Here is a 27,649-nt window from a genome sequence, read left to right as displayed (position 1 = left end):
ACTCTCGCTACCTCACTCACTGGTTGATCACCAGAGGGCACACCAAAGATATACAATACTCATACACAGTACACTAAAGAAAAGAAGAATTAGTGCTGAAGTGATAGCAGTATACTAGTGTTTGAGGGGCTGCCACAAAGCACCGGAAGGCAGGACTTTGATTCTAACAGAATAACAGAGTTGGAAGGGACCTTGGACCAACCCGCTTGCTCAGGCAGGAAACCCTATAACCACTTCAGACAAATGGCTGTCCAATCTCTTCTTGAGGATCCACAATTTCTGGAAGCAAGCCATTCCACTGATGAATTGGTCACACTGACAGGAAATTTCTCCTTAGTTCCAGATTGCTTCTCTCCTTCATCATTTTCCATCCATGGTTTCTTGTCCTGCCTTCAGGTGCTTTAAAGAACAGGTTGACCCCCCTCCCTTCTTTGTGGCAGCCCCTCAAAGATTGGAAGACAAGAAAAAAAATGGCCAGAAACTTATCAAAGAGAGAAGCAACCTGGAATTAAGGAGAAGCTTCCTAACAGGGAGGACAATTCACCAGTGGAACAGCTTGCCACCAGAAAGCGTGGGTGCTCCACCACTGGAGGCTTTTAAGAAGAGTCTACGCAGTCGTTTATCTAAATTGGGCAGGGGGCTGGACTAGATGACCTCCGAGGTCCCTTCCAGCTTATTCTATATTCTAACATAAAAGTTGTGTTTTTTTTGGGGGGCTGCCATCTGGCGGCCGTCCGGATTTGGAGGCTTTTTGATTAAGGCTACTCACCGCGACTTTCCACCAGGGGCTGGTGCGGTTTGTCTTGCGCCCGGCCGAAAAGCTGCACTGTTTTCGGTGTCTGCGCCACGGCGAGGTAAGCTTGCTTGCAGCTGATCTGGCAAATGGCTCCAGGGCCCCCTTTGAAGATAGTGCGGTGGTCCCCCGCCGTTGGGAAAAAGAGCAACAGGGGCCCGAGTGGCGGGGAAGAGCCCGCGGGAGAAGCCAACCGACCGCTCTCTTGCGATCGCCGCTCGCGTGTCTTTTGGGGCACTTGCTCCTCAGGCCTCCGGGGGCGGCGCGCGGGTCGCGACACCGAGCCTGAGGGGGAGCTGGGGGCTCCGCCGCGGGGTTTCTTCCGTGCGCCCGGCATGAGTGGAGGGAGCCTCGCCTCTGATCGCCTCAGGAAAAACAAAAAACGGGCAACTTCTCCAGAACGACGCGCGTTTGGTCTTCTCCGGGCTCCTTTTGGGTGGCTGCGCTTTCCAAACGTCAAGAGAAGGCGGGCTTTGCGAGGAAAGCGAAACTGCGGCGCGGTCCGGGCAGGGAATTTGCCTTTTCGGTGAAAGGATGGAGGCGGTGGCCCGGAGAATAAGGGTGGTGGTTAAACCCCACGCACCCCCGCACCCCGACACGAGGGTCGCTTCTTTTGGAAGCCTCTCCAAAGCAGCGGCGGCTTCATCGCGGAGATGTTGGTGCTTTGAACGCAGGACCCAGCCGCGGCTCCCTCAGCTTTCGGCCGCAGAGTTTCGTTTTCGTTTCATGATTGCGGGCACCAAAGGTGCTTTTTTTGTTTGTTTGTTTCAGGAGGCAACTGAACTATCTTGTTTTTGTTTTTTTGTTTTCCTTTGGAAGACGTTTCGCTTCTCACTTAAGAAGCTTCTTAAGCTCGGACAGGATAGTGGGGAATGGAAGGACTGATATTCTTTGCAGACAACTGGCCATTTGCAATGGTGGGATTCAACTTTTTTTTACTACCAGTTCTATGGGCGTGGTGTGGCTTTGGTGGGCATGACAGGGAAAGGATACTGCAAAATCCCCATTCCCTCCCCACCCCACTAACCTGCTTTCCAGCTCCAATCTCCTGTGCAGGGCAACAAAAGAAGACCCAGCCGATCAGCTGGGTCTTGGGAGGCAGAGAATAGACGGAGGCAGGGCCAGTCACAGGTGGGATTTGGGTCTGAACTACTCAAAATTTCCGCTACCGGTTCTCCAGAACTGGTCAGAACCTGCTCAATACCACCTCTGATTTGCATCCTTTTAGAGAGGGGGATCAAACTTGATTTCATTAAGGGAAACATCAGGGTTGTGTTTGACCTGGTGGGGGCAGGGTGGGGGAGCGTGGCCATCTCGAGGTCACTCACGGGGTGTGTGTGTGTGTGTGTGTGCACCTGTGATGTCCAAGGCAGGACTTCCCTCAGACCCCCCCTCACTCTCATTATAATCTTCCTTCCAACCCTTTGGTGCAGTAGAATAAGATAATAACCTACAACCTCAATTTTTTCCTTTTTACATAATAATATATACTATTATATTATTTCTATTAGCAACAAGCCTATCTATCTTATCAGCAAAAACCCTGAATCAAAGTTTCATTTTTCCCCCCACCTCAAGCACAAAGTGCAAATATAGTATCCACATAGAAACAGAATTAATGGTATTCTTTAATGAAAGCACTCAATGTGGTCATCTCTGCTAGCTCCGTCAACTTTTGCAGCAATTCATCCATTGTGGGAATCAAACGATCCTTCCATTTTTGTGTGTGGAGTAGTCGTGCTGCTGTTAGCATAGGTAACATCGAAGTTCCAACTTTTTTTGTAAGACTTCTTCCATCAGAACAGAGTGGAATCAGACAGGTGAGTGATGGGTTTCTGCATCCTCTCCCCAGCATCCCAAGGGCTTTTGCACCAAATACTTTTTTTGCTTACTTGCCAATGTCATCCACAGAGTAATCATGTGTGTATTTCTAGATCTAAGTTTGGAACCCAAGTCTACAGTGATGGCTCTTTAGGTAACAGCGGCTGAAGCCACTGAGCAAAGGGGCCACAATTCTTTCCAACCTCCCACATAGATTGGCCTCCAGCTATAGGGGATAACCTCTTTCTGAGTTCATCTCCTCCAGCATCCCCCAGAAAAGCAAAAACAGCTCTGCAAAAACAGTGGTTGCTGCCTGGTAAAAAAACATCAGCAACCCAGCCTCAGGAATGCCCACAACTTCACAAAATTCTATTGCCTCCATCAACATCAAACACTACAGTAAAAAAAAAAAGGCTTGTAGAAGAAGAATCTTTATCTTTTCCACTCTGTCCTTTCACAACCTACTTCTTGTCTACACATCTCTTCCAAGTCTGTGACTAAATCACATGTCATTCGTTTCCTTTCCTTTTCCATGCCATTCTATAATTTCTTCTCAAATTCTTCCGCCATCAATTGCGGAATGGTGTGGAATTGTGGAGGGCAGAGGGAATGGCTTGAGAAAGGAAGAGTGGCTATCAAAAGACAGTGGTCAGATAAAAGAAAGCTGAATTCAGGGCAGGAATGTAATCTCAGACAAGCCTAGTTTTCACAAAAGTAAAAGGAAGATAGGGGAAGCACATTCAGGCTTGCAAGATTGTGTTTCACTAGATTTGTATTAAAATAGTATTGACATACATGATATCAATAGCTGTAAGCACAAGCCAAGACACTGAATGGAAGGATGAGAAGGAAAGGTAACTCTGCAAAATATGTCACTTTGTGCTTAGTTTCTCTCCCCCAATTTTAAAGAGATGTCTTTCGAAGTTGTAGAAATGGAATGATTTGCCAGAATTCTTCAAGTAAAATGATGTGAATTGCATCATTGCATCATAACATGCATGATGGTAGCTGTTATTTTATATTTTTCTTTTTAAGAATCAGGAAATGTGGTAGTTTTGTCACCTGGAACAATTTGGGGCAACCCCATGTGAATGGCAGACCCGTAGTATTGGAGATTTGGATCTTAAGAAATGGGGTGTGATTGCAGAACTTGAAACAAAACTGGTGCAGATAAGTGGTTGTGTAGTATGCCTTCTCTCACACATCTGAAGGTGCAATAGCAGTAGCACTTAGACTTATATACCACTTCACAGTGCTTTACAGCCCTCTCTAAGCGGTTTACAGAGCCAGCATATTGCCCCCAACAATCTGGGTCCTCATTTTTACTGACTTTGGAAGGATGGAAGGCAGAGTCAAGCTTGAGTTGGTAAGAATTGAACTGCCGAACTGCTGACTTCCAGAAGTATCCTACACTATTGCATTCTAACCACTGTGCCACCATGGCTCATACCAGATTCCTAGTCTGATCTTGAAGGACTGACAGTCAGGCAAAGAAACCAGAAACAACACACAGAGCTGATCAGAATTACATGTTTATTGCTGCTCACCTAAAGACAGGTATCTCATCAGACAAATTTATTTATCTATTTATTTGTTTGTTTGTTTGTTTATTTGATTTATCAATCACTTACAAGATAATAGGTATAAGAATAAACATGAGTATGAATACAGGAAATAGGTACAAATAAATGGGGTTATAAATGCACTATCTACTATATAAACACTGAACTTTGGGGGATGATCTCTTCTCAGCTGCTTCCTTCCAACCAGCAACTCAAGACTAGCCAGTTTTTTCGCTCCTCCCCTCAACTCACTCCCAGATCCCACCATATTAACAGAAATTCAGCAACAATTTGTCCAACACCTTGTAATCTGAATGACAAGATGGACATTTTCAATCAAATTTTAACTTTTTACTTCAATATCCCATCAGTATTCAAGATGTCAGAAGGTAATTATCTGTAGTCAGGTTTGAATCAATTCTTGGCCACTGTGATAGATAGATACTGTAGATAGATGGATGGATAGATGTGTGTGTGTGTGTGTGTAACATATTACCTCAATCTAATTACATGGTATACAAAACAGCATACTTTCAAAGTACTATATATTTAGACTGTCACTTTATTTCTAAATAAATAAAGCAAGAAAATCACTGAACAGTCATCTAACCAAAATCCCTTGCAACAATCTGTTCTCCCATCTGAGGTCAAAAGAAGGCTACAGCTTCCAAGGTGGCATCTTATTCAAGTTCTTGTTTCAGACTCTGTGCGCACATTTGCCAAAGCCACGATTGTGGCTGATCGCTTGAAGAAGCTTCTCTTTCAGTTTTTGTTTTGTTGAGTAAAATGGCAGCAAGAAAAGATGCTGGCAGATCCAGGCCTCAGGGATAAGATCCTCTGAGGGCAAGTGATGTGGACAGATTGTTATCTTCCAAAATTTCATTCCTGTCACAGAGATCCTGTTGCTTCCTGCCACAAACACTAGAAATAAGGGGAAATTATCAGTGAAACACAGAATATTAGGGGGAACATAGACCAATCTAAGAACACGGGATTCCCAGGGTAATATTGCCTCCGAAAGAATTTAGTAAAACATCTGTTGCCCTATTTGGATCCATTGTAGTGATCCAGCCCTATAGGTAGTCTTCAACTTACAACCACAATTGAGCCCAAAAATTTATGTTGTTAAGTAAGGATTTTGTTAAGTGAGTTTTGCCCCAGTTTACAAGTTTCCTTGCCACATTTGATAAGTGAATCTCTGCAGTTTTTAAATTAGTGACACCGTTGTTAAGGAAATCTGGTTTCCCACGCCGACTGTGTTTGTCAGAAGGTCGTAAAAGGGGATCACATGACCCCAGGAAACTGCAACTGTCATAAATATGAAGCAGTTGTCAAGCATCCAAATGTAAATTCTGTGATGATGCAACAATCATAAGTCTGAAAATTGGTCATGAGTCACTTTGTTCAATGTCATAACTTTGAACCATGACTAAACAAACTGTTGTAAGTCAAGGACTACCTGTATAGAGTTGCTTCTCAATTATCATTTCAATTCCTTGACTATCTGCATTAAAAGAAGCTTTTGGAGAGATATGAATGCCTTCTGCTGACATTCAGAATAGCTCATAACACAGAAGGAAATTCACCTTCAAGATCTTTAGAAAAAGAATGAAGTACTTGCATATAGATACTTACCCAGAAAATGTTTTTTATCCTCCAAACTCAGCTCATGGAAAACTTCCCAGAACATCTTTATAGTTGGGTGCGTTGGGCTGTATATACCCCAATACACAGCATTCTTCAATGCAAGAATAATAAACAATGGGGAAAAAATCAAGAACCAATAAGAATAAACAAACTACCCATCATATGTGTATGTATGTGTGTGTGTGTATACATACATACATACACACACACACACACACACACACACATATATATATATATATATATATATATATATATATATATATATATATATATATATATATATATATATGCATTCAGCTTTGTTCGGGTATTTTCCAACGTCATAGTAGTGGTGCTTTTAAAGTTGTAGCGACGTTTCGGCAGAATCTCATCTGCCATCATCAGGCTTCTGTATAGTGTTCATCTGTGAGTCAGGCTTTTACAGTGATTTCAGATTTGAATTTGGGGCAGCCTATTGCTGTGCCAGAATGGTTTTTTCTTCATCCTGATTGGTTGGGAGTCTTGGTCTGTTTTTATTGGTCTTGGAGTTTGCTGTGTTCTGCTTGATTGGTGTTTCTAATATCTTCTGTCTGTTTTTTTGGCTCTTTTTGTATCTTGATTGGCTGGCAACATTGTGTTACTTTATTGGAGGCCTTTAGTGCAGCTTGGCTCCGGGTAAATGGATGGCTATCATTAGTTAGGAAGCTAGGTTTCATCTGGGTGCCTGGTTGGGGTGTGTTTGAGCTGGAAGTATCGGGGGTCTGTTTGTGCCCAGGTGTTTGCCTGGCTTGTGGTGTGGAGATTTTTTGTTTGTGAGTGCAGGCTTCCAAATGATTGACAGTCTGGTGGAATCATCTCTTCTGTTCATGCTTTCTGGTCTTTTTCAATCTCTATGGCTTCTCTGATGATTCTGTGGCTGGGGTTTTCTATAGTGGCTAGGGTTTTGGTGCCATTGAAGTTGATGCTATGACCTGTGGCTTCCATGTGTTGGACTAGTGAGGAAGTGTGTTCCAGCTTTTTGACTGCATTTTTGTGTTCATCCAGGCGGGTACTTATTCTTCTATTGGTCTGTCCAATGTATGTGGCCTGGCATGATGCACAGGGGACTTCGTATATGCCTTGGTTTTCCAGGTCAATTTTATCTTTGGGGTTTCTGAGGATGGCTGCTATTTTTTTTGTCTGTTTTGAAGGCAGTCTTGATGTGGTGTCTGTGTAGTATCTTACTAATTTTGTCTGTAGTACCTCTTATGTAGGGCAGGACAGCTGTTCCATAGGTCTGTTCATCTTCTGGGTCTCTATTATGTCTCAGTGTGTTTTGGTGGATCAAGATGGTGATTTTGCTTTTGTGGAAGCCATTGGCTGTCAGTACTTTGGTCAGGGTGCATAGTTCAGTCTTAATGTGTGTCTTGTCTGCCAGGCGTTTGGTTCTAGTAATTAGTGTTTTAGCCACGGAGTTTATCTATGCTGGGTGGTGGTGGGATTGGGCGTTGAGGTAGCGGTTGGTGTGTGTTTTCTTCTGGTATATGGTGTGTCCTAGTGTGCCATCTGTGTTTTTTTTTGTAGATTAGTACATCTAGGAATGGTAGTTGTTTGTTTGTTTCCGTTTCCATGGTAAACTTGATTTTGGGGTGTGTGCTGTTTAGGTGTGTTAGGAAGTTGTTTAGGTTTTCTTTTCCATGGGGTCAAATCACGAATGTGTCATCGATGTATCTTAACCATAGTTTGGGCTTGTGGATGGCATTGGCCAGGGCTCTGGATTCGAATTCTTCCATGAACAGGTTTGCAATGACAGGTGACAGTGGTGATCCCATAGGGGCTCCTTCAATTTGTTTGTATCTTTGTCCTTTGTATATGAAATTCTATTTTCATAACTATTCACTCAAGTCCCGATAAAAGAGACCCTGGAAATCATCAAAAATAAATACCAACCAGCTAAACACCTCATGGAACTAACAGAACACTGCTTAACCAACACATATTTCATATACAAAGGACAACGATACAAACAAATTGAAGGAGCCCCTATGGGATCACCACTGTCACCTGTCATTGCAAACCTGTTCATGGAAGAATTCGAATCCAGAGCCCTGGCCAATAGCATCAACTTCAATGGCACCAAAACCCTAGCCGCTATAGAAAACCCCAGCCACAGAGTCATCAGAGAAGCCATAGAGATTGAAAAAAGACCAGAAAGCATGAACAGAAGAGATGATTCCACCAGACTGTCAATCATTTGGAAGCCTGCATTCACAAACAAAAAAATCTCCACACCACAAGCCAGGCAAACACCTGGGCACAAACAGATCCCCCCGATACCTCCAGCTCAAACACACCCCAACCAGGCACCCAGATGAAACCTAGCTTCCTAACTAATGATAGCCGTCCATTTACCCGGAGCCAAGCTGCACTAAAGGCCTCCAATAAAGTAACACAATGTTGCCAGCCAATCAAGATACAAAAAGAGCCAAAAAAACAGACAGAAGATATTAGAAACACCAATCAAGCAGAACACAGCAAACTCCAAGACCAATAAACACAGACCAAGACTCTCAACCAATCAGGATGAAGAAAAAACCATTCTGGCACAGCAATAGGCTGCCCCAAATCACATGACCACAGGGATACAAAGCCACAACTTTGTGTCAGAAGTTCCTGTTGTCCAATGCAATTGGAAATTTTGAACTGTTGTGAGTGAGTGAGTGATCATAACTAATAAACTACCTGTAGTTTAGATCTAAATAAATTTTTAACAATCCCACAGAAATTCAAGAAGTTTGGGGATAGCAGTAACTGAAAGTTTAAGAAATTATCCGATTCCTACATGGTGCATTAATATCATCCCCCATTACTTCTAACACCATTGGTCATCGTGGGTGGGGATCATCTGAGCTGTAACAAAGCACCTTTGGAGAGGTCATTTTAAGAGTCATTGACACATACTTATTGGCACTGTTTACAGCTGTCGAAATGCCATTTTCAATCAAGTCTACATCCATGCTGTCCCAGGAAATCTGAAAAATAAAGTTGTTGCATGTTAAGTAAAACTGTTAAAGCTAAAGTCAATGTATTAGTATAATTTCCGCACTGAACAGTGTCAAAACTTTCTATTTATGTGGAATAGTTGGCATCAGTACTTTCAGCCAATGAAGCAGTGTGAATAATGCTTTGGCTGGTTCACACATGGTCCGAAGCCATGGTTTCCCATAACTGTATTTTACTGAATAACTAAGGAGACTCAGACAACAATCAAACTATATACCAAGGTTGTGAACCACTAGGACCACTTCTTGCCTGCCGACCACTGGCGGATCATGGAGGAGGAACCGGCTTCCTTGCTCAAGCCCAGCTGCCCGTAGCTGTCCCCAACAGAAGAGCATGGCATGTTCGGATCCTTGGTCTCTGGCTCCTTCACCCCAAGATTTCTCCCAGCGCTGAGTTCAGCCTTCCTTCCCACTGGGTATCACCATGAGGCAGCTCAGCTTTGATGGAGAGGCAGCCCCTGGCCCTTTGTGAAGCTGCCATACACCTGAAATCCAGGCTGGCAAATGTCCCCAAATCCCTTTCTTTGCCACTCAGATATATGGATAACATATGTCTGCTCTTTCACTACTAAATCAGAGATGAGAAGGTCACACACACACACACACACACACACATTGTATTTAGCAACAACAACCTGAGGTAAGGCTTCTTTCTTTAGGGTTCAATTTTTTTATTACTTTATCAAACTATAAAATACAGAAATACAAAGAAAAATGAAAATAATGGGAAAATGGGGGTGGGGAGAGGAAAAGAAAAAAAAGTGTAGGGGAAAGGGGAAAAGAAATAGAAAAGGCATTGGCGTCCGACTGGTGCAGTAGCATAAGATAATAACATATAACCTCAACTGCTTGCTTTTACATCATTAAAAAGAACATATTAACTCAATCTAATTACGTGGTTAATTAGATAAAACAGCATATTTTCAAAGTACTACAGGATCGCTTTATTTCTTAATGAAGCAAGAAAATCACTGAACAGTCATCTAACCAAAATCCCTTGTGACAATCTTGTTCTCCCATCTGAGGTCAAAAGAAGGCTACCGCTTCCAAGGTGGCATCTTATTCAAGCTCCTGTTTCAGACTCTGGGCACAAATCTGCCAAAGCCACGATTGTGGCTGATCGCTTGAAGAAGCTTCTCTTTCAGTTTTTGTTTTGTTGAGTAAACTGGCAGAAATAAAAGATGAAAACAGGTGTCAGCCCCAGGGATAAGATCCTCTGAGGGCAAGTAATGTGGATAAATCTTCCAAGGTTCCATTCCTGTCACAGGGATCCTGTCATTTCCTGCCAAAAACACTAGAAGTATGAGAAATCATCAGTTAGACACAGAATATGAGGGGGACCACAGACAGATCTAAGAACATGAGATTCTTTGACTATAGGATAATATTGCCCCCCAAAAGATGATATGCTGGCATCCAGAGGCCTTACCTGGCACGATGCCGGCCAAACTGGAGCTTCTGAGGGGCAGATCCACCCCTCAGAAGCTCCATCCAGAGGTCTCGCCTGGCATGATGCTGGCCAAAATTTATTTTTTATTTTATTTATTTATTTTAATTTGTCAATCGCTTACAAGATAATAGATATAAGTATATACATAGTTATGGATACATGAAATTGGGTACATATAAGAAAAATAAAAGAAACAATAGGACAGGGACGGTAGGCACGCTGGTGCGCTTATGCACGACCCCTACAGACCGCTTAGGAAAGGGGTGAGGTCAATAGTAGACAGGTTAAAGTTTTTGGGGTTTGTGGAAGAAACCACAGAGTCAGGTAGAGTATTCCAGGCATTGACCACTCTGTTGCTGAAGTCATATTTCCTGCAATCAAGTTTGGTGTGGTTAACCTTGAGTTTGTATCTATTGTGTGCTCTTGTGTTGTTATGGTTGAAGCTGAAGTATTCATTGACAGGTAAGTCATTGCAATGTATGATTTTATATACCATACTAAGATCAGCCCAAAGACGGTGTAATTCAAGGTTTTCTAGGTCTAGAATTTCAAGTCTGATGGCATAGGGTATTCTACAATGAGTAGAGGAGTGGAGAACTCTTCTTGTGAAATATTTCTGGACTTTCTCAACTGTGCTAATATCAGATATGGAATGTGGGTTCCAGACTGATGAGCTGTATTTGAGTATTGGTCTAGCAAATGTTTTGTATGCTCTAGTCATTAGTGTAATATTACCAGAGAAAAAGCTACATAGGATTGGGATAACAACTCTTAATGCCTTTTTGGCTATGTAGTTACAGTGGGCTCTAGATCATTAGAGATGAGTACTCCAAGGTCCTTTACAGAGCTTGGATCATCAACAAGGTCTTGACTATTCAGCTTGTATTTTATTTTCTGATTTTTTTGCCAATATGTAAGACAGATCATTTATTTGTTGAGATTTGAAGTTGCCATTTATTTAACCATTCTGATACATAGTCAAGATCTTTTTGAAGGGTAGCAGTATTGTCTGTGGTATTGAACAGCTTTACATCATCAGCAAAGAGAAGAGAAGGGATGCTTTGGGTGGTCTTAGGCAGATGGCCTGTTCCATCACTAGCCCCCTCCCATGGCCTTCCCCACCCTGAAATACCTCATGTGTGCTTAATGAGCCTTGCATTGGGTTAAGAAATGCATGGGTGAAAGGAGGGAGTGATCCCGTTCAAGGTACGAGATTCACTCCTAAAAATCCTTCGGTTACGAATGGAATGGACAGGTAGCCTCCAACTTAGGATCACAATTGAGTCGAAAATATATGTTGTTAAGTGAGAAATTTGATGACTTTTGCGCCATTTTACAACTTTCCTTGCCACATTTGTTAAGTGAATCTCTGCAGTTGTTAAATGAGTAACACAGTTGTTAATTGAATCTGGTTTCCCACACCAACTGTGCTTATCGGGATACTGCGACTGTCATAAATATGAAGCCATTGTCAAGCATCCAATTGTAAATCCCATGACCGTGGGGATGCTGCAACAATCATAAGTGTGAAAATTGGTCATGAGTCATTTTGTTCAATGTCATAACTTTGAACCATGACTAAACAAACTGTTGTAAGTCAAGGACTACCTGTATAGAGTTGCTTCTCAATTATCATTTCAATTCCTTGACTATCTGCATTAAAAGAAGCTTTTGGAGAGATATGAATGCCTTCTGCTGACATTCAGAATAGCTCATAACACAGAAGGAAATTCACCTTCAAGATCTTTAGAAAAAGAATGAAGTACTTGCATATAGATACTTACCCAGAAAATGTTTTTTATCCTCCAAACTCAGCTCATGGAAAACTTCCCAGAACATCTTTATAGTTGGGTGCGTTGGGCTGTATATACCCGAATACACAGCATTCTTCAATGCAGGAATAATAAACAATGGGGGGAAAATCAAGAAACAATAAGAATAAACAATAAGCTATATAATAAACAATAAACTATATAAGACACTCAAAAGTCACTTGAACAGTGAGATGGGAAGCAAAAGAAAAGTGAAGAATGTATGGAAGGAAGGAAAGAAGAAGAAAAAGAGAAAGAGAAGAAAAAGAAAAGAGAAAGAAAGAGGCTTTAGTAACTTTATCTGCAACCATGCTTCAAACTCCTAAATGTCATCCAAGCAATTCTATCATCCACTTATTTGATAAGCTAGGAGAGTTGTGACGGAGAAAAATTAATTCCATTTACCAAACCCTACCCATGCCAATTGAAAATTATGCTGTAGCTAATGGCATAGTTCCATTCCTCCAATCATGATCTGCTCATAAGGGTCCTTCTCATAAAAAACATCTCTCCATCCACTTACCTTTTCGCACAAATCCCAGTCATACTTGGCATTTCCAATTGCCACTTCCATCAGTTGTTCAGGCTCAAAGATGCCAACTAGCTGTTCATCCAGGACTTTGTAAAATCCTCTCTTGAACTCACTGAAAACATCATCCACTGATTTGTTGAATATGTAATCCACATATTTGTCAACAAAGTCTTTCCTTTAAAAAGTAGAAAATAAGCCGATTTTTTTTCAAGAAGGTCAAATTCTTGGCCTTTAAATAAATTTATCAGGGTTCAGAATCAGATCTCTTTTGGGGAAATTCGGTTAGCATTGCTCATAAATCTAAAACTATGTTTACATTTATTTGTTAATGTAATAAATGTTTATTATTATTATTATTATTATTATTATTATTATTATTATTATTATTATTATTATTATTATTATTATTATTATTATTATTGATATTGATATTTACAAGAATTAGTTGAGACTGGAGGTCTTTGTACCAAAAGGATCACGGTCACATGACCACAGGGATACAAAGCCACAACTTTGTCTCAGAAGTTCCTCTTGTCCAAAACAATTGGAAATTTTGAACTGTTGTGAGTGAGTGAGTGATCATAACTAATAAACTACCTGTAGTTTAGATCTAAAGAAATTTTTAACAATCCCACAGAAATTCAAGAAGTTTGGGGATAGCAGTAACTGAAAGTTTAAGAAATTATCCGATTCCTACATGGTGCATTAATATCATCCCCCATTACTTCTAACACCATTGGTCATTGTGGGTGGGGATCATCTGAGCTCTAACAAAGCACCTTTGGAGAGGTCATTTTAAGAGTCATTGACACATACTTATTGGCATTGTTTACAGCTGTCGAAATGCCATTTTCAATCAAGTCTACATCCATGCTGTCCCAGGAAATCTGAAAAATAAAGTTGTTGCGTGTTAAGTAAAACTGTTAAAGCTAAAGTCAATGTATTAGTATAATTTCCGCACTGAACAGTGTCAAAACTTTCTATTTATGTGGAATAGTTGGCATCAGTAGTTTCAGCCAATGAAGCAGTATGAATAATGCTTTGGCTGGTTCACACATGGTCCGAAGCCATGGTTTCCCATAACTGTGTTTTACCGAATAACTAAGGAGACTCAGACAACAATCAAACTGTATACCAAGGTTGTGAACCATAAAGTCATCTTAACCCACATTCAAATGGATTCCATTCACATAGCATATCAACTATAAACAAATCATCTTATGACTTAATGTGTGAATGAGATTTCAGCCTTTAGTGATTCTTCTCTGGAGGGCCCAAGTGTGTCTGCAGGATGTGGTTAAAAAAAAAGTTGAAAAAAAACCCCATTAAAATACATTTTAAAAAACCCAAGCTGGGCTTGGACTAAACCATCATTGATCACCATTTTCTTTTAATGACCTCATAATCCCTTCTGGGATGGAGTCTGGGCAACTGAATGGAGCTGGGTGTTTACTGGCCGGATGCCCTTCCTGTCGCCAATGGGGAGTTTTGTTCAGCAGATATGTTCTCATTGTGCCCAGAGAGAGAATATCTGCCTCTACCTAGGATCGAACTCACAGCCTCCTGATTGTGAGGCAAGAGCTCCACCTCTAGGCCACCACATCACTAAACAATCATTGATGCCATCTTGACATTTCTGACCACACCCCGGAAGACCCTCTTCTTCTCAACACAAGATTCAGAATGATGTCTCTAGCATCCTCCTCCTATTTATTCCAGCTTATTTGTTCAGCCACAACAAGATAAACGTTTCCACCTTTTAATTGATTTTACAAGCTGTGGATTTCTTCCATTTTTAGCCTCTACTCCAGGTTTTTAAGCATTTGAGGAGGCATCGTGAAAGAATGCAGGATACTCACAGAGTAACATAGCTGAAACATGTCTTCAAGGTCATCATGTTCATACTCAAGAACTGTCTGCAAATTTCTTGATAACAAAAGGAAATAGAAAATAAAATATTATATTTAGTTCTTTCAGCAGATATTAAAACAGTGCCAATCAAAAATACATGGCTGGAGTGGTTTCATATTTTTATAAGCCTGAGGACATGAACAAGATCTCCAGACTGGTCCATGCAACCATGAATAGACTCAAGCTTGTCTCTTTTGAGTCATCGTATCTAGTGATGGAGCTAGAATGGAGCTAGGTTGGCTTGATCCAGATAGTCAAGTATTTGGTGAGAAGATACCGAGAAGATATTTGTATGACTGCTCCAGAAAAACCTTTGCATCCAGATCATTTTAAAAAGTAAACTAATGGGTAATACTCTCTTCCCAGGCCAAATGGTGTATCCAATTTTAAAGGGGACATGCTTCTATTGGGATTTGGGTCATACTGGGATTTACTAAACTAGGCTGAGACACCAGTTACATTGGGCAAAAGAGACCTGAGGTGTCAAACTCAAGGCCCGTGGGGTGCTTAGATTTGGCCCGCAGGGCTGCCCTGGAAATAGCAAAGGACGGCCCACGGTGCCTCTGCCAGTGAAAACGGAGCTCAGGAGGGCCGCGCAATGGCTTCCTGTAACCCTCTGCCAGAGAAAAGGAGAGTCCGTTTTCACTGACAGTGTGCTCAGGCCACCCACAGGCACCCCCAACACAGTGACGTCAAGCTGTCCCACGCTCACCCTGGCCACGCCCACACCCGGGTCAAACACAACCCTGATGCGGCCTCAGTGAAATTGGGCTTGACCCCCCCCCCCGTCTTAGACAGTTCAGAAGAAGTGTGTGGTGGCTGCTGTATTTGTAGACATTTTTTGGAATAAATACATATTTATCATAAACCTGTGGCTTATTATCCTTGCTTCTGCTGAAAAATAAAAAATAATCTGTGCTTACAGAGAGCAAAACCTGGGTGCTTTTAAAGGACATTTTAATGAATCATTTCCACAGTAATACAGAGATGGGAGCCTAAGGAGACCCCATAAAGAGAAAAAAGCACATTATTATTATTACCTTTATTGTCAGAGTACAACATGTGTACAATGAGATTGGCCGAGTCACACACACACACACACACACACACACACACAGTGTGGACAGAAGTCCCCAACCCAGACCTAATCTTATTGCACTAAGACCCAATCTTATTGCACATGGACTTCTTGCCTTTGATTATGCATAGAGAGCATTTTCTCTGTCAGCCATTACAGCTATGTAACTGGGGATCTTCTACTCCAGGGGTATCAAACTGGGGGCCCGTGGGCCAGATGCTTTACATGTGGGCCTTGCCCATCCCAGCTCCACGAAAGGAAAAAACATCGCAAAACATCATGTGATGGTAATGTGATGCAGCGAGTTTGACACCCATGTTCTACTCTGGGTTACTCCATCATGACAACTCAAATCAAGAGAAGCTACCTACTGTAGACGGGATGAGGGGAGAAACAACAAATGATTTGCTGATCTCTACACCTTGGCTAAGTCATCTTAACCCACATTCAAATGTTAGGATTCCATTACTTTTGGTACATTCTTTGAAACAGAAACATGGTTTTGTCAGTTGTAGGGGGAGTGCAATGACTGGATAAAATCAGTTAAGACTCAGTGTCCCTAGTAAGTGGATAGAACGTTTACCTTCCTAGCACAGGGCTTAGCTCTTTCACATCACTGAGAGTTGGCTTCTTGTTAAGCAGCTTTTTAAAGACAGCAAGTGGGAAGGGTATGTAGACAGTGACTCTGTTAGCTATTGAAAGCCCATAGAGAATACCAAACAGGAAATATTTATTCTTCTCCACAGAAGGCTGCAAGAACGAAACAGCAAGAAAACATCACCACAACTCCCAACAAGGACAGTCAATGAGAAGAAATACGGATTACTTCTGCAATATTTAAAGGGAGACATGTTTCTACAATGGGATAAATATCCTAGTAAAATGAATAGTAATATTGGGCCATTTATAGCAGTGGTTGCCAACTGATGGTCTGTGGCCCACTGGTGGTCTGCGAGAAAATTTTGGTGGTCTGCAGAGAAATGACACCCCAGAGCACCCCCCAAAGCAATTAATCCAGGCTGTGCAGAAACAAGGCTGTGCAGCCCACATGGCCCGCAGGAACACAAGGCTTGCATCACTTGCATTGCAAACAACATGAGGTAGTGAGGGGAGGGGGGAAAGGGCAGAGGGGGGGAACTTGCCCCATGTGCCCCACGCGCCTGGCTTGGCCACCAGACTGCTTCTTTCCACTTCTTCTGTTTTTGACTGCATGCAAGGAAAGCATCAAAAGTCTTTCTCTCTCCCCAAACTCTGCCAGAAATGAGTCTTTGGGACCCTGCAAGGCATCCTGCTCCAAGAGGCTGCGCTGGCAAAGACTCATTTCTGGCAGAGTTTGGGGGAGAGAAAGAAAGACTTCTGCTGCTTCTGCTGCTTTTCTTGCATGAAGCCAAAAGGTAGCATCTTGATGAATTGAGTTCATTTGAACTGAAATTGGGTCCGATAAACATACCTTGGGAGGGAACCACATTGGGGAAGTGGATTCACAATACATAAACATCCCATATTCTGGCTGTACCACCTTCTCAAACACCTCTGAAAAGAATTCTACCAGGTAACCTTGATCTCCATAATCAAGCATTTCATTTTCAAATTGAACCTGTCAAAACAAGTAAAGAAGAAAGGAAAAGTAGTTCAAAAATGTTTGTTGGAGATTCTCAGTCATCAGGGTCATGGTTGTCCCAAGGTCCCATGGTTGTGCTTTTCCGAAAGGCAACTGGACATTCTTAGAGAGGTTTTTTGGGGGGGAAAAGTCAAGAAAATCCAATTGACTTTTGCAAAAACACCTTTGGGATAGTTCAAAGCATCTGTTGACTTCACTGAGAGAAAACAATTGAGAAATCAATGCCCATAAAAAGCCATCAAGCAGAGGTTAACAATTGCGTTAGCTTTCATGCAGCATACTCATTTGTGCCCCATTAGAGCTATGACTGGAAGCAGATCTCAGATTGTTACCTGAAGCGGCCTCTGAATGGTTCCCTACCATAATCCCCCTCCCACCTGCTTCAAAATCTTCTTTGCAAGGGTCCCCAAGGTTTCTCAACAGACTTGGAGAATGCCCAGGCAACTCAGGATTCTGCAAAATTTGAGAAGTTGTACTTTTAAGAATTGCATCAAAGCACTGAAACACAAAGAAAGAAACAGGGAAAGCTGGAAAATGTTGGATTCCTTTAGTGAATAACAGAAAAGCTCTCGATTTGCAGAAGGTCAAAAGGATTTCATGTTCTTTGAATTCATTGGCTGGTTTTGGACCTATCACTCAACCAAGCTATTCCACTGCTGTTAGGTGCAGAAAAATTAGAGGTGACCGTCAACCTGTAAATTGTGTCTAGTTTCTTAGAATTAAGGCAAAATACAGATAGTCCTTGACTTACAACCATCCATTTAATGACCATTCAAAATGACCATTTTCTACATTTATGACCATTGCAGCATCCCCATGGTCACGTGATCAAAATTCAGTTGCTTGGCAACTGGCCTTCATTTATGAGGGTTGCCTGGGGTCCTGGGGTCATGTGATCCCCTTTGCAATCTTCTGACAAGCCAAGGGAGAAGCCAGACTCACTTAATAACTGTTACTAACTTAACAATTACAACTGTGGCAAGAAAAATCATAAAATGGGGCAAAAGTTACTTAACAACAGAAATTGTGGGCTCATTCGAAAATGAATATGTAAACCACTGTATGGTTCAATGGGCAAGGAATTTTGGATATAATGTGATGCTTGAACGAGAAAGTATGTGAACGAAGGGTTTAAAATTTACATCAAATTATAATCTAAAAGAGAATTTCTATAAGATGATGTATCATTGGTATTTAACACCAGACAAGTTATCTAAGATGTATAAAGGCATGTCAAATGAATGTTGGAATTGTAAAAATAAAGAAGGGACTTTTTATAACCAATGGTGAACATATGATAAAGCAAAAAAATAAAATAAAATTGGAGTATGATTAATATTTTAATACAGAAAATTCTGAAAATGGAGATAAAAATGAAACCAGAACTTTTCCTTTTGGGTCTAATGGAAAAAGAACTGGAGAAAAAATTTGGAACTTTGTCATGATATATGTTGATAGCAGCAAGACTATTGTATGCACAAAAATGGAAGGACACTTCAATTCCTACCATGGTGGCAGAAGTTGATGGAGTTGGCTGAAATGGCAAAACTGACTACTTTGATTAAAGAAAAGAATATAAGTACTTTTATTTCCACATGGAAACCACTTCTGAACTTCGTGCCTGATGTGGAGGAGAATTAAACTCTTGACTTTGGGGTTTTACAGATTAGATTGCTAGATCTTTATAGAACTTACTTGTTCATACTAATATGGAAAAGCAAAAAGCTGTGTGATCTATTCTTAATGCCTTATTTACTGTAACAGAGAGAGTCAGAAATCAGTGCTTCTTTTTCTTTTTCCCTCCCTATCTTTCCTCACTTTTCCCTCCCCTTTTCCCCTCCCCCTTCATTGCTCTTCTATTTACTTTTGTATTTTGTATTTTAAAATGCTTTATAAAGTAATAAAAATGGGATATAAAAAAATATGGGCTCAGTTGTTGTTGCAAGTCGAGGACTATCTGTATAATTGTGATAGAAATAAATAGTGAGTAAACAAACACTTTAATGGATAGAGTTTTTAAAATACAGTCCTAATTTTGAACGCTATGCCAGTGAGTTCTCATGTTCTCATGTTCAAAGCGCATCAGCAGACCACAGGTAGCTCACCAACAGGTGCTTTTTCAGGTAGGAGTCCTCCAATATACTAAGTTTGTGCCAGGTGTCTTCAAGGAGAAAGTGGCGTCGCACTTTCAGAGTAAAGGTAGGGCGTTCTGGGAGGTCACTGTTTCTCAGCCTCCAACAGTTGTCCAATTCACAATAAGCTTTCGTTTTTAGTAACTGGAGAAGTCCAGGGGAAAAAGAGATAAAAACCAATAAACAATTTTCACATTTTATCATCGAAGAAATGTAAGCAAATCAAAGGAAACCTTCTTTTAAGGCAGTTCTGATGATGGTGCATTTTCTCCCCAAATAACCCAACAGCATTCAACCATTTCCTTAAATGTCTATAGAGATTCTCAATCACCCAGCTCATGGTTCTCCAAAAGAGGCAACTGGAGACTTTCTGGTTTTTCTTTGAGGATGTCTTCAGTGAAAAACCAGAAAGTCCAGTTGCCTCTTGAAAAAAGCACTTTTGGGAGAACCATGAGCTAGATGACTGAAAAATCTCCATAGATATTTAGCCAGGCACTTTGGAATGAATCCTTCAAATGGTGGAGGAGTATGAACGGATTTGCAGACTACAGGAACCATTTGCACTTCAGTTTGAGATGCAGGCCTCGATAACTCACTAACAACTCATGTATGGACCTCAATTCCCAGGATTCCCTAGCCAGCACCGATGGCTGGGGAGTTCTGGGAACTGAAGTCCAGACCTCTTAAAGTTGCCAAGGTTAAAAAACACTGCTCTACACCTTTCCCAAAGCATGTTCTTGATCTGTCTTTTTCCAGATGACACATTTCTGCTCCCCTATCCGAAAACACCCCTCACCCAATTTTTTTTTTTTTTACACAGGAAAAAAAATTGCACGTTCTTTTGCAAACAAGAGAAACCCGACCAACTGTCCAGTAATCAAGAATATTTTTTTTAAAAAAAGATTATTTACCTCTTGTACAGCAAAGGACCCATAATAAAGTATTTCCCTTTTGGTTGATACATTGTAGACAAAAGGAAAAAGGCAGAAAGAGATTAAGCTGTCTTCTTCTGGGATATTCTGCATGTTGCAAGGGGAAAAAAATGGAAATCTTTTGAAACAAAAGAATATATCATAAAATCTTCTTCGCTTGCCTTCTAACTTGCATCAATATACTTTTTTTTGCTCTTTTCTGATTGCTTATTTAGTATCATGACTATCATTAAGTGTTGTATCTTATGATTCTTGATTAATGTATCTTTAATGTATCTTTATGTGTCTCATGATTCTCGATGAATGTATTTTTATGTACACTGAGAGTATATGCACCAAAGATATTGTGTATCCTTGTGTATCCAATCACACTTGGCCAATAAAGAATTCTATTTTATTTTATTCTATTCTATTTTCTATTCTATTCAGTTTTCTCTTCTGTTCTATTTCTCTTCTCTTCTATTTTCTCTTCTCTTTTCTTCTATTCAATTTTCTCTTCTGTCTATTCCATTCCATTCCTATTCTATTCAATTGCTATTCTATTCTATTTTCTATTTTATTCTATTCTATTTTCTATTCTCTTCTATTTTCTTTTCTCTTCTATTTCTCTTCTCTTCTATTTTCTCTTCTCTTTTCTTCTATTCAATTTTCTATTCTGTCTATTCCATTCCATTCCTATTCTATTCGATTGCTATTCTATTCAATTTTCTATTTTATTCTATTCTATTCTATTTTCTATTCTATTTTCTATTCTATTCTCTATTCTATTCTGTTCTCTATTCTATTCCATTCCATTCTATAACAATGCCTCAAAAATAAAAACAACAAACCACCTCTCTCAAAGCAAATGTTTATGCTTGGGCACAATTACATAACTGACATAAAGGAAAAATCACAAATTCTCCAGTTCCCTAATTTAGAACTTTTCATAATTCCATAGCAAAGCATCCATTTCACTGCTTAGTCAGGCTAATATGTCAGATATAGATAGTCCTTGACTTACAACAGTTCATTTAGTGACCATTCAATGTTACAACGCTGACGATGCAAAGCTATTCAACACCACAGACAATACTGCTACCCTTCAAAAAGACCTCGACTATGTATCAGAATGGTCAAACAAATGGCAACTTCAAATCTCAACAAATAAATGCTCTGTCCTACATATTGGCAAAAAAAATCAGAAAATAAAATACAGGCTGAATAGTCAAGACCTTGTTGATGATCCAAACTCTGTCAAGGACCTTGGAGTACTCATCTCAAATGACCTAAATGCTAGAGCCCACTGTAACTACATAGCCAAAAAGGCTGAAGAGTTGTTAACCTAATCTTACGTAGCTTTTTCTCTGGTAATATTACACTACTAACTAGAGCATACAAAACATCTGCTAGACCAATACTCGAATACAGCTCATCAGTCTGGAACCCACATTATGTATCTGATATTAACACAGTTGAGAAAGTCCAGATATATTTCACAAGAAGAGTTCTCTACTCCTCTACTCGTTGCAGAATACCTTATGCCACCAGACTTGAAATTCTAGACCTAGAAAACCTAGAACTACGCTGCCTTTGGTCCGATCTAAGTATAGCATATAAATTCATACATTGCAATGTCCTACCTGTCAATGAATACTTCAGCTTCAACCATAACAATACAAGAGCAAACAATAGATACAAACTCAAGGTTAATTGCACCAAACTTGATTGCAGGAAATACGACTTCAGCAACAGAGTGATCTATGTCTGGAATACTCTACCTGACTCTGTGGTTTCTTCCCCAAACTCCAAAAATTTAACCTTAGACTGTCTACTATTGACCTCACCCCTTTCCTAAGAGGTCTGTAGGGGGCGTGCATAAGCGCACCAATGTGCTTACAATCCCTGTCCTATTGTTTCTTTTATTTTTCTTATATGTATCCATGTATTCATAACTATGTTTTTACTTATACCTATTATCTTGTAAGCAATTGACAAACCAAGCTGTCCAAGCTTCATGAGCTCTAATATTTTTCTTCTACATAAGGCCAAGAAACCATGTAAAATGTACTTACTTTACATAACTCCCATCTCCAAAAATCTTCTTCTAGGTCAATTTTTTGAGGAATTTCATCTATGCAGAAGGTACTTGTTTGCAGTCGGCATTTAGCCTTCATGTTGATCTTGAAGGAAAATATTTATAGGTCAAAGCCATGGATTTTATATCAAGAGGCAGCGCAAACTTTCCACAATCACTTCCAAGTCACCAGACATACCTTATACAGCTTTTTAAGCACTTTGAGGGTATCGATCCATGACTTGTCTTTGGGAGAAAGCTTATAATAAGGCAACATGACTGACACACAGGTCTTCAACATTTGAACTATTTGCTCTAAAAACGGATCTGGCAACAAGGACCAATAATTTTCTGAAAGAAAGATATTTTCAAGTCATTAAAAATGCAGACAGAATCAATCGTATGCTAAGTAAGCCAAACTGAGGAAAATCCTTGAGGCTACGGAAGACCTAAGCAATATTTTGAGGAGTAGAAAGCCAATCTTAATTGTAGTCCAGATTCCAAGATTAATGTCTAGAGGTGAACAACAATGAAGGAACTACTCTGAAGTAACCCCTTGTATTCAGATTGTCCTTCACTTGCAAGAGTTCATTTAGTGACCACTTGAAGTTACAACAGCACTGAAAAAAAGTGACTCATGACTATTTTTCAGCTTACTACCATTGTAGCATACCCATGGTCACGTGATCAAAATGTGGACTCTTGGCAACTGACTTCTATTTATGATGGTTGCAATGCCTTGGGATCATGTAATCACTTTTTGCAGCCTTCTGATAGACAAAGTCAATGGGGAAGCCAGATTCTCTTAACAAACGTGTTTCTAATTTAATATCTGCGGTGATTCACCTAACAACTGCAGCAAGGAAGGTCAGAAAACGGGGCAAAACTCTCTTAATAAATGTCTCATTTAATAACAGAAATGTTGGGCTCAATTGTGGTCATACGTTGAGAGTTATCAAAAGCTCTTGGTTTCTTTGGCTTGACATTAATCTTGCCAGACTAAAGCATTATCTGCATAATTATTAGATCTACCTGGTAAACTGCCAGGAGGGGGTTCACCTTCCCTCTTTTTCTGCATACCAAAAAATTCCAAAATATCTCTTTGCTCCCTAGAAAAGAGCCCCTCCCTTGTGCAACTCCGGACTACCTCGTGCAACTCTTGTGACTGACTTGCCCCCAAGCCACTTGAGGCTTCCTATAGCAGTGAGAATACATTGTAGGACACATTTTAGGTTTTCCGCAATTTTCTTGATGTCCTCAAGGGCTGACCTATAAAGCATGGTTCTGAAAACCGCTGAAAACCTGGCTTTGTTCTCAGTCAAAGTAGGGTGGCTGTGGAGCTCTTTTTGTTTTTCCCTTCTGTGGAATTTTTTAAGGTGTTGAGTTTCTCATTATAGATATTCAGGATTTCCTCTTTTTTTTCTTGCTTTATTCTATAATGGAAGTCACATTACATTGGATGGTTTCAAAATGTAATGAAACAAACAAACATTTAAGGTTTGTCACACAGAGAAAGGAATACCCTAGTTCTCTGTTACCCTGGAGAGCAAGATCAGAAGCAGTGAGATGAATCTACAAGGAAGCATTACAGTCAGAGCCATCAAACAATGGAATACATTGCCTCATGAAGACGTAGATTCCCCTTCACTAGAGGGGTTCAAACATAGATCAGATAGCTATCTTGGATTAAATAATCTCTATGAAACCTTCTATGCTTATGGCTCTATTGCTTTTGCTGAGAAAATGTAGAATTCTCTTGAGCTGAGAGACTGAGGAATGTAACATATGAATGGGGGGCACACAGGATGTGTGAAAAGAGAAAAGGAGAATTGTCCCAAACTCACCTAGAATGTTGGAAGCGCCCTTGCTCAGACCTGTGACAGCTTTAGCAAACTTTAAAGCTAGTGACGGTATCCTGCGTGCTTCAAGAGCAACACAGCACTCAGGCACCAGGAGAAAAATAGCAAGAGCTTCTTGGTGAGGAGAACTCCGTGGAAGAGCAAGAAATAGGTGGTCCAATAGAGAAGAATCGATCTGTTTAAAAACAGTAGGTATAGCTGGGTACAGATCTATCTAGTTTCAGAAGAAAAGCAGATATGTAAGAAGGAACGATTGTTGTCCTGCCCACTCCTGAATGGAGTGGTGTAGCACCAGGTTGCATGATCAGACATGACTTTGCCAGGACTGAATCTGTCTTAAGTGAGAAGATATTAAAAGGGCCTGCAAAGAGACACTAGTGTCCCATGAGGTTGAGGTTGCATGGATCAGGTAACAAGCCTTCTCTGTGTAGCTCCTATGTTCTAGTCCAGTGGTCACCAACCAGTGGGCCAGGGACCACCGGTGGTCTGCAAGAAAATTTTGGTGGTCCGCAGAGAAATGTCACTCCCAAAGCATCCCCCAAAGCAATTAATCCAAGCTACACAGGAACACAAGGCTGCGCCACCCACATGGTCCGCGGGAACACAAGGCTTGCATTACTTGCATTGCAAACAACATGAGGTAGTGAGGGGATGGGGGAAAGGGCGGAGGGGGAAACTTGGCCCCGGGCTGCTTCTTTCCGCTTCTTTCTTCTGTTTTTGGTTGCATGCAAAGAAAGCAGCAAAAGTCTTTCTTTCTCTCCCCCAAACTCGGCCAGAAATGAGTCTGGGACCCTGCAAGGCATCCTGCTCCAAGAGGCTATGCCGGTACGACAAGTCTCACAAAGACTCATTTCTGTCGGAGCTTGGGGGAGAGAAAGAAAGACTTCTGCTGCTTCTGCTGCTTTCCTTGCATGAAGCCAAAAGTCTCTCTCTCTCTCTCCCCGCCCCCCTGAGAACAGAGCTGGAGATGGTATCCTGCGAACCCAAATAAAGAATGATCAATCAGTAGGAAAACGGTGGGGGGGGGGGAATTTTCTGCAGACTTTTTTGGGGATTTTCCCAGGGTCTCTGGTCTGCGGGATTTAAAATTATGAGTTTGGTGGTCCCTGAGGTCCAAAAGGTTGGCGATCCCTGTTCTAGATAATTCAACTCATAAAACTAAATGTAGTGACCTCCTGCTTGGCTTTCCATAACTTTATTCTGCTGTGTTTTTAATCTTCGTGGGGCTGTGACATTGTTGGAGTAGGGAAAGCGGATGAGCTTCTTAATGTTATTTTTTGTTTTTACTCTGTAGCACTCTACAGAGTGACATGGGCTATGGATGGAATGGAGCACATCAGGACTGGACTTCTGTGTAATTGGAACTCATGAAGAGGCAGAGCTCCCAATTCCACAGGGAGATCTGCAGTGAATTCTTACAGAAGTTGCATTCCAGTTGGAGATAATGGTTATCCGAAGGCATCTAAAACTGGGGTGGGAAGCCAAGTGCTCTCCTTGTGTTCTAGATTAGAATTCTGGTTTTTGGTTTTTGCTCTTACTGTTAGGACAACCTTCACACGACTGGAAGTTGTGTGGGGGATCAGGATTATATACCAGTCCAACTATGGATTCTCTCATCTGATCACAGAACAATCAATAGTCTGTCCAATGAGGAATAATCCCTGTATTGAAAGAAAAATATTTTTTCTTTACCTGCCGAGCAATCCAATCTGTCATAGTAAGTTCCTTCAAAACTTCTCTTGCTTCTTGCAGATTCACTGGGACAAAACCGTCCATTGACACATCAGATCTAGGAGGAAAAATGGGATGTCCATTTTCTGAGGAATGTCCAAAGCTCAATCACATGTTTCTTAATGCTTTCATTCAGAAATTTGATACAGCGACCACCTATATTTCCTAGCTTTGGGGCTTCAGATCTTTCAAAGCGAAAATGGACTTATCAGGATTTAAGGATCTTCTTCAGATAAACCACTGGGAATTTAATTACACCTACTTAAAGCTTAGAACCAGATAAAAACTGAAATAAGGTTATGGGTGGGAAGGACAAATAATATATTTTATCTCCTTTTATATAGTTTGGAAATGATGGGGTGTTTGTTGTTGCAAGATTCAGAATAGCCGTGGCCTGGCAGTGACTTTTGCTCCTTGTTTTCAGTTTTTTGAGATTAACAAGTTTGAAGATGACTGCAATTTGTTTTCCAAATATCTGGCAGGGTTATGGGTCTGCAAACAGTAGCAATATGGCAATCCTTTGATAATCTCAAGAGCCTAGTGCCTTCATTTTTAAAGGCAATGGGACATTTTGCAGCCATAATGATTTGAAGAATTTGGAATGGATTTACATCTAAGCCTTAATTCAATCACAGAGCTAGTTAGGTTAATTAGTTAATTGAGTTGTTAACTACTCTGCAACCCAATTGACCTTGAAAAGTGGCTGGGAAGTTACAACTGTTCTGGAAATATTGTCCTGATCATATAGAAGAAAAAGGGGCAGATAAATGCAATCAACTATTTCTTCAGATGTTAAATCACTTGGATTACACTAGTATAGCAATCCCCAACCTTCGCGGCTTGGTGGCCCGGCTGGGGGAGAGAGGGGAACCCATAGTGGGCCGGTGAGCACATATGCGCAGCTCGACTTGCACAAGATGAGCTGCACGCACATATGCCTGCCGGACTGTCACTTGCATGAGTTGAGCTGTATGCCTGCATGCCCACCAGCCCACCACTCACAAGGCCTGGTTGCGAAAAGGCCACAGCGAGGTAGTAGGCACAGAGTTTGGGGATCCCTGCACTAGTGAATCAGGACTTGGAATTTTCTCCTGAGAATCTGACTGCACTGCTACATACAATGCATGCTACTCACCTTGTTTGTAAAAAGCTTGCCGTTAAGCAAGGAGGTGAGGAGAAAATTTCTTCTATCTCCCTACCAAACAGATAAAAAGAAAAGCCATTAATAAAACAATAGCACACCAACCTATATTTACACTTGCTTAGAAATAACTCCCACTTTGTCCAATGCGACTGAAATCACTTCCTTTAGTTTACAGTCCGAATAAAATGTGAATCGGAAAATATAAATAAGAGTTCATCAACTTCCATGTAAATCTTGACAAAGTTTACTTTCCACATTTGTTAGTGTAGACATCTCACATGTCAGAGTGCGCACAGTGTGACTAGGTGAGACAACCCACCTTGGAGGTCTTTACCCCGCCTGTTCAAGCAGGAAACCTTGCAGGAAACAGCTAGAGACCTTCCCTAATTTTGAGAGTTTAAAGGTGAGGGTGGGGGAGAGATGGACTTTCAGATGTGCAAAATTCTGCTAATGTAGCTTTACAGTAGAGATACTCCTAGTCGTCCTTCTTGCCTGGACTTCCACAAAGGGCTGATAGATGCTTACAGAAATACATTTTTTTTCGTC

At 40.9% G+C, this 27,649-nt stretch overlaps 2 protein-coding genes across 6 annotated transcripts in view; both read right to left on the bottom strand.

The window, feature by feature from the left end:
* LOC113415290 (E3 ISG15--protein ligase HERC5-like) overlaps positions 1 to 1,267 on the bottom strand; it is a 52,950-nt gene extending 51,683 nt beyond the window's left edge. Inside the window, exon 1 of the mRNA XM_087962860.1 lies at positions 770 to 1,267. Coding sequence (XP_087818986.1) covers positions 770 to 1,130 — 361 coding nt within the window. The 5' untranslated portion in view covers positions 1,131 to 1,267. The remainder of the gene's footprint in view (positions 1 to 769) is intronic.
* A 2,863-nt stretch (positions 1,268 to 4,130) lies between these two features.
* The window catches only part of LOC113415289 (putative E3 ubiquitin-protein ligase HERC6), a 38,788-nt gene continuing 15,269 nt past the window's right edge, over positions 4,131 to 27,649 (bottom strand). For 2 of the 5 annotated variants that reach the window (XM_087962856.1, XM_087962855.1), the window contains exons 10-23: positions 27,095 to 27,154; positions 25,921 to 26,017; positions 24,214 to 24,403; positions 22,569 to 22,720; positions 22,368 to 22,475; positions 20,293 to 20,400; positions 19,355 to 19,525; positions 17,079 to 17,225; positions 16,212 to 16,378; positions 14,499 to 14,565; positions 13,456 to 13,526; positions 12,631 to 12,814; positions 5,812 to 5,914; positions 4,131 to 5,097 (exon numbers count right to left, since the gene is read on the bottom strand). In XM_087962856.1, coding sequence (XP_087818982.1) covers positions 4,874 to 5,097; positions 5,812 to 5,914; positions 12,631 to 12,814; positions 13,456 to 13,526; positions 14,499 to 14,565; positions 16,212 to 16,378; positions 17,079 to 17,225; positions 19,355 to 19,525; positions 20,293 to 20,400; positions 22,368 to 22,475; positions 22,569 to 22,720; positions 24,214 to 24,403; positions 25,921 to 26,017; positions 27,095 to 27,154 — 1,849 coding nt within the window. In that variant the 3' untranslated portion in view covers positions 4,131 to 4,873. Of the gene's footprint in view, positions 5,098 to 5,811; positions 5,915 to 8,557; positions 8,817 to 9,493; positions 10,141 to 12,080; positions 12,184 to 12,630; positions 12,815 to 13,455; positions 13,527 to 14,498; positions 14,566 to 16,211; positions 16,379 to 17,078; positions 17,226 to 19,354; positions 19,526 to 20,292; positions 20,401 to 22,367; positions 22,476 to 22,568; positions 22,721 to 24,213; positions 24,404 to 25,920; positions 26,018 to 27,094; positions 27,155 to 27,649 lie in introns of those variants that run through there. The other 3 variants (XM_087962858.1, XM_087962857.1, XM_087962859.1) reach the window with 2 other exon arrangements.

Source organism: Notechis scutatus, chromosome 4 (genome assembly GCF_049901735.1).
Source record: "Notechis scutatus isolate UNSWTSFEM ecotype Mainland chromosome 4, rNotScu1.2, whole genome shotgun sequence".
NCBI classification, from domain to species: Eukaryota; Metazoa; Chordata; class Lepidosauria; order Squamata; family Elapidae; genus Notechis; species Notechis scutatus.
Note: the sequence above shows the minus strand (reverse complement) of the source record. Positions and strands in the feature narration are given on the sequence as shown.